The 12,619-nt window shown below is 35.6% G+C and overlaps 1 protein-coding gene across 1 annotated transcript in view; it reads right to left on the bottom strand.

Moving 5' to 3' along the window:
- The window catches only part of nudC (nuclear distribution C, dynein complex regulator), a 115,672-nt gene extending 103,555 nt beyond the window's left edge, over nucleotides 1-12,117 (bottom strand). The window contains exons 1-4 of the mRNA XM_089650282.1: nucleotides 11,927-12,117; nucleotides 10,683-10,760; nucleotides 9,248-9,476; nucleotides 4,073-4,254 (exon numbers count right to left, since the gene is read on the bottom strand). Coding sequence (XP_089506408.1) covers nucleotides 4,073-4,254; nucleotides 9,248-9,476; nucleotides 10,683-10,760; nucleotides 11,927-12,001 — 564 coding nt within the window. The 5' untranslated portion in view covers nucleotides 12,002-12,117. The remainder of the gene's footprint in view (nucleotides 1-4,072; nucleotides 4,255-9,247; nucleotides 9,477-10,682; nucleotides 10,761-11,926) is intronic.
- Between the last annotated feature and the right edge of the window lie 502 nt (nucleotides 12,118-12,619).

Raw genomic sequence — 12,619 nt, 5'->3', positions numbered from 1 at the left:
CTCAATTAAGTACACCCACCACTGAATCGCATCGGTCGCCCGGGTCATGGCGCTCAATGCGAGCGTTATCGCGAAAATAAGAGCCTACTGCTCGATAGTTTCTCTACGCCATTTGTGTTGTGTAGCTCTATGTGCGTAGTTTGATACCCATATCAGATACTTTACGGTTTCGTTAACTAAACATGTGAAGACAAACATACAGTTCTTACCGTTCTACCAGTTTACCAGTTCTAACTACAGTACCTACCTGCAGTACCTACCTGCAGTGCCTGCCTGCAGTACCTGCCTGCAGTACCTGCCAGCAGTACCTGCCTGCAGTACCTACCTGTAGTACCTACACAACACATGCTTTTGGGATTTTGTGTATTGATGCATATAATTATTGATGCGAAAACCATATAACTTGCACAATATATCCATACACAAACTCAATTCTTTGAAGAGAGCCATACAAATACAATGTTGAATTGATTCACGGAAACATTGTATTTTCATGCTTTATTGAAAGAACTTAGTTTTTGTACGGACAAAACTATTTATTTATATTTGTATTGCGTATGTATGGGCGCAAAGAAATAATTTCTCTTAAATTTTAAAGCACAACTTGCAGTGTATTTTCATAAAAATAATTAAATTTGCACCATCTATGAATGCGTAGATTATAACGAATGTTACGTTTAACCTTGAGTTAGAATGCTATTGAATTTCATAATTTTCTATGTGTAAGTTACAATGCTACTTATCACTTATAATACGATTATCTCAGAACTTGTTTTAATGGCATAACATTTTTGTCAATGAAATAATGTTCCTCCATTATTCCAGTATTGTCAACACCAGTGGCGGCCGGAGGTCAAAGTATGTGGGTTTCACCAGAGTACAACATTAAGTCAGAAAATAAATTAAATAAAGGTACATACCTATTTATAAACAAGTTCTATTCTTCACTCCTTTTGTTTAGAGAAGACCTCTCGGACTCTCGTATTGAAATCAGGCATAAACTGAATTAACCTTTTTTCAATGCTTAACACTGACAGTGCGTTTAGTGTATCCTGGCTCAAAGTGTTTCTTAAAAAGGATTTTATTCTTTTTAACGTTGAGAAACATCTTTCGCTTTCAACTGAGGTCATTAGAATGCTGCACACAAGTTTTAGTAATTTCGCAGTCTCGGAAAAGTCTTCTAATAAACAAGTACTATGAAAAAGTGATAAAATTGATATTGTACTGTATATTATCTCCATATATAGTTAGTAATAACATAGATCATTGTAGAAATGTATTATATATTTGTGCAACGCCCTTGAGGTGATTTTGCACAAAAACGACGCTATACAAATCATCCAAATATTATTATTATTAAAGCTTCGTCAGCATTTGAAAAATCGTCGCAGGGGTAAATTAGACAGAGTTCACCTTTTAACTGAACTTTATTTAGGAAGTTTTAAGCGTCACATTGAAATCATGTTCTGGGAAATTCGACCTTACTCGGTGAATTTTTCGCAATTGAGTAATGTTGCTGCAGAAAGATGTTTACTGAATTCAAAGCGTTATTTCATTTCAGACAGAATTGTATCGCAAACCTCTTTACAAATAATTAATTTGGTGGTTTTTATTCGTTTAGTAGGTGGCTCAGGACAGTTGTCTGTGGAATTACGTACATTTTGAACAGATTTTTCAAACTCATTGAGGTTATTTCGGATCAAAACGGGATCTAAGCTTTTTAACTGCAATTGTCGGAATAAAATATATCGGTGCGGCATATTTTTTTGTAAAAAATCAACCAATAAATAAATGTTTCATCTTTGAGGCAGCGTGAGAGCATATCAGCTTGATTGATAGTATTGCTGTCATTTTCAGATTCCAAAATCGTCTCCATGCCTCAATTAGGGATTCGCGATTAGTACCAACGGTTTTTTTAATTGTTTCTATATTAAAATTCCACCTCGTCTGACAAAATTGAGGGAATTTTGCATTTCAATACTTCATTTTTTTATCATCACTTTGTTTTCAAAACTCGATCTATTGTTCTTAATATACACATCATTTAAACTCATTTTTAATTTATACGATGAACAAACACAAAAGTAATTATAAGTTGGTATAACCTGCAATTGATATACCTGATTAATAATTGATATATATGATCGATATAACCTGCAATTATACATTAAAACTTTCGCAAAGTAATAAAGGTTTTAAATTCAACAGACAATGCCTGGCAACCGACTGAACTGACAATGACTAATCTGAACGTCACTCATCTCATAATGACATGTTTTATCTTGTATACTTGTACGAAGAAAGCTGTAAGCGGAACATTCGATGAAGACACGATGTCGACAATAATATCACACACACGCGTTTTAGTATAACTTTCTACTGAACAAACCGTTCCTTCTGATGTGGTGGTAAAGCTCCAGACGCTGTCCTCGTTATGGTAATATTTGCAAAGAATAGAATGTACCCACGCTTTCGACTGTTCCGCAGAATATGCGAACAACGTAGTCAAATTTTGGATCGCAATCGAAAACGAACTGCTACGAACATAGGCACAAGTCACAGTCGGTCTGCAAGTTAAGCACGCTTAATAAGTAGGTACCTTTTGTATGAGATATTATAACTGAACCGAGTTTCGTATATTGATTAGCCATGTCTGAAATTTTGTTGATTGTTCGGCGCTCGAAAGCACATATTAGCTGGCCGCCACTGGTGAACACTTAGGATGAAAAACAAAAAACAATATATGCTACAAACGCATAATGAAACAGATTCACTTTTGATAAGAAAATTCTTCAATTTACAGGCAAATCATTTTAAAGAGCACATGTTCGAATGTAATTGTGCACACCGATAGTGGAAATTTGTTTGAAATAGTTTGGAACACCACCCACAATTCTCTCTTACCCTGCAGTAATCCTACAATACAGAACATCACTACACAAGCAAGAGTCTCTAATGATACTACACTACTTGGTATCAAAATTTATCACAAAAATAATCAGCAATCTTTTGTAGGTGTATTTGAAAAGTTATTGTCTTTGTTGAATATAACATTTGTAGCAGTTATATCTAGTCCGCTACAGAGTCATAGCAACAATCAGTTCCCATCTCTGATTTACGGCTGCTTTGCCACATGGCAACTTCAAGAGGAAACGGGAGACGGGCTGGCGGTCAGGACGGCCACTTCCACGCGTCAGTATTCAACAGGCTGCGGTACCGGAACGTTGTGAAGCAGAGAAGACACGAGCCACCTCATGGGCTGACATATTTTACGAGCTACGATGACATCGCAGTTAGCTTTTTTTTACCTTGGTCATCCAACGCTCTACTGATTAAAATTTTAGCTTTGCTGGATTGCAATGCTTGGCGCCCTTTTATGTTTATCAGGTCAGTTAAATTTTAATGTCACCAACCTTATTGTCAATCTCTCAATGTAATTTTAAATTTTCCAACCGTGCATTCAATCCTTCGGATGATGCACACCCCTGAGATATTAACTGTTGATTTAAAGAGTTCTCATGTTATCTAAATTTGTAGAAATAAATATTGTATCTTGGAATCATTTCCTTCCTTCTTTTATTTCTACACTATGTTACCACATAACTTGTTACAATTGGCGCGCAACGTGCCCTTCACCTTGATAACCTGTTACAATAGCGCCCAACGTTATAATAATAGTGTTACACATTGGATGATGGCCGTTGACAGCCCACCAAGACCCAAAATAAATAAACAGAAATATATACTAAAAATAATACAAAAAATATAAATATACAAAAATATATACTTATCGTGATTTATTTTTGAGGCATTATGCCACATTGCGCTACCTCCTTCTTTAGCCAACGTTTCGCAGTGTTACAGGTTCCATCATCAGGACGGATGTATAGTGGTGATAATGATTATACATCTGCCGTAACGATGGACACTGTAACGCCTTCCGAAACGTTGGCTAAAAAAGGAGATAGCACAACACGGCATAATACCATAAAATAAATCACCATAATACTTTTGGACGTGAAAATCTCAAATTATATTAGAAATACATACTAATTACAATGTGTGGACTTACCTCAACCTCCTCCAGCGTCTGAGTCCATTTGTAATTGGGCAGGTCGCAGCCATTGCCGGCATTGGGCTTTATCTTCCCTTTTTCCTTGGGATCTTCCTCCTCCTCTTCTTCCCCATCAGCCATTTTTTGTAGATTACTGGAAGACGGAGAAGCTGAAGTCGATGGAGATGCTTCATTCTCTTCTGCAATAATACATACATTATAGTGTACACTAAATAATGTACTCTATCCGCCAGCAGTGTATTGCATTTTATGTTTCGTATTTTAGAACTCGAAAAAATAATAAATATAAATATAAATACTCAATACTGATTATCCGAAAACATTAAAATTACCGAGACTTATTAGAGCACTAATACAGTCGATTCTGCTTGACTGGTACATCGGTTTATCAGGACAGCCGGTTATTTGGGCCAATACCCAAGGAACAGAAAATAATACCAATTTACTTCAATTATCTGGGACACCATTTTGTTTAATTGCGATAAATTCCGATCTGTCGGAAGTCATTGCAAAACATCTCAGTCAACGAATTTTAGTTAAGAGGGGCTGACTTCCGCCACGCTAGGGGAGTTCTGAGTTCACAATGACATTCGTCAACGTAAAGTTGTTCAGTTCGCAGTACATTGCCGCTCGTGTAAGACGTTAATTGTAATTAGGATTTTGTACAATTGCAACTCTACAAAAACACAAGATAGGCTAAAATCGAAAAATTCCTGCAAAACTATCCAGCCATTATTTATAATGTCTACCCAATTTAGACAAAGTGATAATTGACACAGAATTAATCACATTAATTAGCAATTTTATATAATATCTTCGAAGACTTGGATAAAGTAATAAAACCAGTAGGTATATGTAAAGAGTTTAAAATTATATTTCAATTTGCCTTATTTATAAAATAAATTTAAACTAGGTTGTGTTATTATAGCTTAGGTTAGGTTAGATTGGGTTACGATAGGTTAGGTTAGGTTAGGATAAGTTAGGTTAGGTTGGGTTATGATAGGTTAGGTTGGGTTATGATAAGTTAGGTTGGGTTATTATAGGTTAGGTTAGGATGGGGGGTAACAAGTCAGTTGGATCGTATTTATTGCTTTGGCTAACTTTGACCCAATAATAATATCCAGAAAAAGTGATTAATTTATCACATTGTCTAAACAATTTTGTTATTAGTTCCCCCTTTGCAGTTCACTGTTTTGACTGTTTGTTTCGGGCGTATAATGGTATATCCACGATTCATCTACAGTAATTAATCGGTGCCAAAACTCAGATTTATTGAGCCTAAACTGCGCCAACAGAGCGTTGGAAATGTTCATTCAAACACGTTTTTGGTCTAACTTGAGCAAACGCGGCATCCAACGCGCGGGCAGCTTTCTCATGTCTAAATCATAATTTAATATGTGACAGACACGTTTTTGGACATTTTCATAACCTCTGCTATCTCTCTCACTTTAATTCGGCAGTCGTCTAACACTATTTGGTGAAGTTTAGCAATGTTATCGTCAGTAGTTGCAGTTTTTGGACGTCCCGAACGTTCATCTTCTCCCAAGCTCTTACGGTCACGTTTAAATTCAGTTGCTCAAAATTTCACTGTGTTAAATGATGGTGCAGAATCTCCATTTTTCCAGAGTCCAACTCATTTTTGATTTGCGTAGGCGTATTGCCTTTCAAAAACAAAAATTTAATATCAATTATTGAAGATAATATTAGCGATTTCTAAACGAAAATCTGAAACAGAAAAATCAGAAAAGGATACGGTCACATCTAGGAAAGGTGTCTAGAAACCATCTAGGTGTCCCGGAAAGACAAGGGTCCTGGGTTCGTGTCCTAGATGTGACCGTATCCTTTTCTGAATTTTCTGTTTCAGATTTTCGTTTAGAAATCGCTAATATTGTCTTCAATAATTAAATATTACACAATTTGAGGTTTTACTCAATAAAGTTATTCTGAAAAATAAATTTAATATCAGCTCGATACTCATAAATACATACATCGACTCACTCAAACGACTGTCAACTAAAAATTGCGTGTCCAAAATGGCCGAAACTTTGGTGAGTAACTGTCAAAAGATGCACAGCTACTTTCACTAGCTTTTTTGACGAGTACCGCCATCTTTGCGTTGAGGTCCGAAACTTTTCAGACAACCAAACTCAAATAAATGTAATATGCATACGTATAAAAAAAAACTCAATAGGGGAAAGTGGTCACCATTCGTACGCGGGGCACATTCGTACAGTTAGTATAACAGAAAAACTAAACGGCACACAAACACGCCTTTGCTTGTGTGCATAGACATACCGGCCGCCGTGTTGCTAGCGGAGTGTCGCGTCAGTCGCACTACGGTGTATCAGCTGACAAGATGTAATGTGTTTTTGCGCGCCATGAGTACATTTTTTACCTAAGTTTAGTTCGTAATTGTAAGTAGGATTGTTATGTTTTTGACAAAATGGTGATGATTGATTAATGTTAACATTGTTTATTTTGAGCTTTAATTGTTAAATTTCTCAAACTAAATTAGAATTTGTATAAAGTTGTATTTTAATGTTGTGCAAAGGCATGGGGTGCATTCGGACACCCAGAAAGGGGGCACATTCGTACGCGTACGAATGCTCCCCTTTACATTTTATTAACCACCAGTATATCGAAATTCAATTTTTTATGAAATTAAAACCTTTTAAAATTATTGTGCAGACAGCACAATAACATATTTTTCCTTTTATGACGTATTCTACTTCTAACAAAGTGAAATATTTTTATAAAGTCAACATTATAATTAATATTTTATTGCAGAATCATGGTGCGAAAATATAAAAAAAAGGTACGCGTACTCAAGAAGTGGATGAAGAGTCCATGAATTTAGCAATTAATGATGTAATACAAGGACGGTTGTCGTATAGGAAAGCCGCGTTAAACAAAACTTCCATATTTCGAACCTTTTAATGCAAAAAATATTACAAGTGTATTTGAAAAGCCAGGTTCAATGAAATGGCCTTCAGCAATGAAGATTTCGCTCCCATTGATGTGTACGCTTCAAATAATTCGGTAAATGTGTCACATAATCCGGAAACAATTACTGTCGCTCTAGAACTACAACCTTCCACCAGCGTGTCATCGACTGATATGAATGAGTCAGATATTCGTGCCTTCTTCAGCCTTCTGTGCTCCAAAATCCTCAAGACATTGTTACAGAAACTGGCGAACCTTCCACCTTTGCGGCTGAGGCACAATCTGAACCGAGTTCTTATCTTCCCATAACACCAGAAGTCATAAGACCTTATCCTGCAGCCGTTAGAAATAGAAAAACCAATAAAGGAAGAAAACCGGGTAAATCCCGTATATATACAGACACACCTTAAAAAACTGAACTAAAAGAGAGACATAGACGGAAAAAATTGAAAAATAGAAAAGGAAAGGAAAGCCAGAGCCCAAGCAGTGAAACGTAGTTTGAAAGAACTTAATTCAAGACAAAAGAAAATAGAAAGCGATGAAGATTCAGAGAAATCTGAAGGATCACAATTTAGCTTGCGGGAGAGTTCAACATCTCCAGTTGATTTAAAAAATGGACGAAGAGACTGATGATCGTGGTATCAATAATAATTTAAATGTAACACCAGCGAAAATCAAAGATAATTGTAATGTTTCGGTAAAGTTTAAAAAAAAGACCTCTGTTGTTTATTACGTCGAAAAAGTTCTGTCATTATTCGGGTACAGAGATGAAAATATCTTATCTTCGGAAGCAACCGGGTTTATCATGGTCATTTTTTCCCTGATATAGAAGACATACATACACACTCTGTATATCAGCGATGTCGCCATGATCCTCCCTGATCCTCAACCACGAACGGGCTGATTTATTTCATTTAGACTGATTGTAAAGCTTAGAATTATCGATAAGTAAACTAAGGATGAACGAATTTATTTTTTGTTATTTTTCTAAAGAAAGATTTATCGTCTATGAGTCAAGTCACATATTATTAAATTAGTTCTTTGATAAATAAATATTTCTATAATAATTAATAAAAATTTAACGACTTTAATGGGCTTTTTAATTACCCTGTATGAATCTACCCCATGGCGTACGATAGTACCCCACCTACTGTACGAATGTACCCCGTACGTGGGGTACGTTCGTACAAATATCTTATCGTAGAAAAATGGCTATAACCCTTTAACCTTTTGACATAATAGTTTCGGACTTTTTTGTAACAAACTACAATATATTTGTTACACTTGGGTACATAAATTAGATAAATTCGACAATTAATCACAGAGTAAAAAAATAAAATCTAAAAAGTGTACGAAGGGTGACCACTTTCCCCTACATATCTTAAACTTTGCTTATTTGGAACAGCCGCTTATTTGGGACAAAATGTTTGGGGCCCGATGTGTCCCAATTAAGCAGAATCGACTAACTAACTAACCATCACGCCGTTTCCCCGCAGGGGTAGGCAGAGAGGACGGACCGCCAATCAACTCGGTCTTGGCACACACTTCTTGCCTCATTTACATTCATATATCGTCTCATACATACTCTTCTATTATTCTGATTCTTGACATGGCACGCCTCGAGTATCTGATTCACTTGATCGTGCCATGTCTTCCTCGGGTATACCCGACTTCTGCTACTCTACATGCCCAAACCATCTAAGCGTCCCTTTCTTAATCTTACTCATTACGCTTACATCAGCCTTGCACTCTTTGCGGATCTCCACATTCCTCACACGATCAAACATGGTTTTACCACACATACGCCTCAGGGATCTCATTTCAACAGCATTCAATCTACTTTCATCCTTTCTTTGCCAGTTCCATGCCTCACTTCCATACATCAAGGTAGGTACGAGCACTCCGTTGTGGAGTGCTAACTTCGCTTCTTTGGACAATTTCAATCGACTATACATAAAATGTCGACTAGAAAAATCGACTATATACAATCGACTATATATAAAATTCATTGCATTATGTAAATAGTATGCATTACACATGTAGTTCGTAATGCATACTATTTACGTTTTTGATAATTCTCATTACAAAGATATCAAGCACGGAACCTACCACACTATCTTAAAAAAACAAAGCTTGTTGACAGTACAGTGGAAAAATAATAGATACTAATTGCAACAGCGGCCAAGAAAATTAATAAATTGTATGTGGTAAATACAAATATGTATATACCTTCTATTTTATGTTTTTGTTCCTCGATATCATGTTCTAGTTGCTCTGCTTCAGCATCAGTTAATTCAGTGATCTCCGCATGAGCTTGTTTCAACTCCTCTTCTTCTTTCTTCTTCTTCTTATCTGCCAAATCTTTACGTCTCCTTTCCGCATCTTCTTTTTCCTTCTTCTTGATCTCATGTTCTACCATGGCTAATTTCTCTTGCTTGCGGAATGCATCCATGACCAACTATAAAACAAACAAACTAATTGATCCCTTATGCGGAAAAACAGCATTATGAGAAAAGGTGAGTTCTGAGATAATAGCTGTTAATCATTTCATTTGACTGTAGTGAGCATTTACACATTGAAAGTCAAATAAATTTATTGGTACATAATAAGGTATTTCAATTAATAGACAACACGTATTATGTATTTTAAACAAATCATTCATAAGTTTTGAGTACAATACACATGAAAGAAAAGAATAAAATTACGCTATTTTGCCATAAATCAATATTTTTTTCATTTTACTGACAAAATTTTTAATAAAATATGAAAATAAAAAATTGAAGAAACGTTAAAACATATTAACAAATAACACAAAGCAGAAATAAAACTTTATCACCAAAATAATGACAAATATGTCAACACGGTTCCAGGTACTACTTCCAAACAGGAACTAATCTGGTTCACAGATGGGTCCAAGATGGAGGAGGGAACAGGGGCCGGAGTCTGTCTGCAGGGATCCAAGAGGGAACTCAGTATACCTCTAGGAACACACTGTACTGTGTTTCAAGCTGAGATGGAAGACATATTGGCCTGCGCACAGGAGAATATACGTATCGGGTGCAGAAATAAGAACATAAGCATATGTTCTGATAGCCAGGCAGTCCTAATGGCACTGGGAAGTAACCGATGCAACTCCAGACTCGTGATGGAATGCAGGACTGTTCTTACAGAACTCGCTACCATCATTAAAATAACCCTAATCTGGGTAACATAAGGTAATGCAGAAATAAAACTTTATCACTAAAATAATGACAAATATTTCAAGCGCCGATTGCACAAACCGTCAGTTTCAATTAAGTAATGGCTGACATGTATTGAGAGCAAGCAAACCGGCCGTCACCATAACGTCACGAATGTAGTTGGATATATAACGCATAATTTTAATGGCGCCATTATTGAATGTTGAAAAAGTGTAATGTTTCTCCAAAAGTCATAAAAGCAAATAAATTAATGTTGATTGATCACAATGTTATAATTTGTATAAAGAATCTGTGGCGGACAACGGACGGGAGTCTTGGATTTGATTTCTATACAAATCTACAGTTTTATTCCGAAACTGACGAAATTTTGCATACACTTGACTTTCAAAACAAAAGGAAGGTGTTACGTCTACGTTAGATTTCTAAAAACCCTGACTTCAGCTAGTATTATTATAAATTTGTACCTTTTCCCATGCTCCCGTTTCGCCTCCAGTGAAAAAGTCAGTTTTCCTTCCCAAAAAGCTAACAACTGTGTCAAGAAGCTGAAAATACAAATGATTATTTTATTATTTATATACAAATAAATGGAGAGAGGAGTCAGGAATTTCAGGACATGGTATCATCAAGTAGATCAAACAATAGGTAAACAAATCATGTCAAATATATACCAGGTATACCAGGAGAGTGTTGTAATAGTTCATGTTACCATATTTACTTGTGGTTCAGTGTTTCTGTCTACCAGATAATTTCATTTCAAGAAAAAAAACAATTAAAGTTGATTAGGTAGGTACTAAACAAAAGTAAAACCTTATCAATATAATAACATTATACTACATTATAACTTTAGTTAACTCAAAATAACATGCCGTAACAGAACGACTCAATGAGGTTATGAAAATCTCCAACTGGATTTCTGGTTTTCTCGGCTTTGTTTTTGTGAACTATTTTTAGACTACAATAAAACCAACTAGGCACACGAATAACAAGCAAAAAATTACATAAATAAAAATAAAAATCTATATTATGTCCAGACATTGTTGAAGAAAAAGACAAAGTCTAGGCAATTTTAATGCTACGAATCTCTGCGAGTCTCATACAGAGAATTATATCAAGAAAAGAAACTACAGCAAAACATCTGGTTTAAAATTTGTAATTGGTATATGATTCACTTATTGAGCAAATCAAAATCTAGGTTAGTTTTTTTTAAAAGGTTAAATAAAACAACCTCATGGTTTTAGAGACCATTGACATAAAATATAAAACTATATGGCAAGACTTATTAAAAGTCTTGGCTAATAAAGGAATTACAAATAATAATGAGTGTCACTCAAAATACTTATTTTACATACATGCTTAACATTTACCAAGGATAGCAGCCTAGCCGTTTGGTCAATTAAACTTCACAATTTATTTGTATTAATAAAATGCTATGTTACCGAAAGCACTTGATGTTAACATAAAATTGTGCATTTCATCCATGAATCATAATATTTTAACTACTTCTAAGTAGACGTTTATATTTTGAATAATTAAATCTGATAGTCGATATAATGTAGTATTAGAGAACATTAACAATAATTTAATTTCTCAATTGTACAAAAACGTAATAATATAAACAAAAGGCGTTAGTTTCGCTCAAAAATCGCCATGGTAACCAAGTAAGGTTATGTTTTTCATATTGCAAAACGTATAAAATCAAGATAATCACCTCTTTTACACCACCGGGATGCTGCTGAGCCAAAGCTAACAGCATTGTATCAAATCTTTCGGGATCTTCAGCCATTTTAACAGAGTTTAATGAATTCAAATCGAAAAAATCAGTAAATTTGACAGTGTTCTTTCACGCCGGCACTGACGTTTTAGAGATAAACGAATCTACGAACAATACGAAGATGGCAAGCAATCAAGCAATTTTTTACATATTTTCCATAGAAGGAAGAAAGATACGGGTAGTATATTCTCTGATTTTCTCGAATGTTCGTTCTTCTTTCCCTTTCCATCGATGCTAAATCGATTCTTTTATGAGAAAATATCGGGGTTAAATGTTTCGTTCTCATGTCGATTCTTAAAAAAATTATAATCGACTCTAGAAAGCATCAATATTAGATCGAGAGGTTATTTATTACTACAACTATGTAACTACAAAATGAGTTTTTCGAGTTATAAACAAAGCCTTCATTTTATTTCTACGCCCATGTATGCCATAACACAGTGATATCATATGTTTGTGGCATACAAGGGAGCAGGGCCAGCCGTAAGCCAAACAGCTCGTCCTGGCGCTAGTAAAAACCTCAAGAGTGCATTGTTAGGTATTACTAGCGCCTTGGCTCTTTGGCTCCTTTGCGCTTTGGCAAGCCGGCGCCCTGAGCGTGCTGCTCCAATTGCGCCTGTACGGGGCTGG

Source organism: Hesperophylax consimilis, chromosome 1 (genome assembly GCF_061612785.1).
Source record: "Hesperophylax consimilis isolate HC1 chromosome 1, BYU_Hcon_1.0, whole genome shotgun sequence".
NCBI classification, from domain to species: domain Eukaryota; kingdom Metazoa; phylum Arthropoda; class Insecta; order Trichoptera; family Limnephilidae; genus Hesperophylax; species Hesperophylax consimilis.
This window is presented reverse-complemented; position numbering and strand designations above follow the sequence as displayed.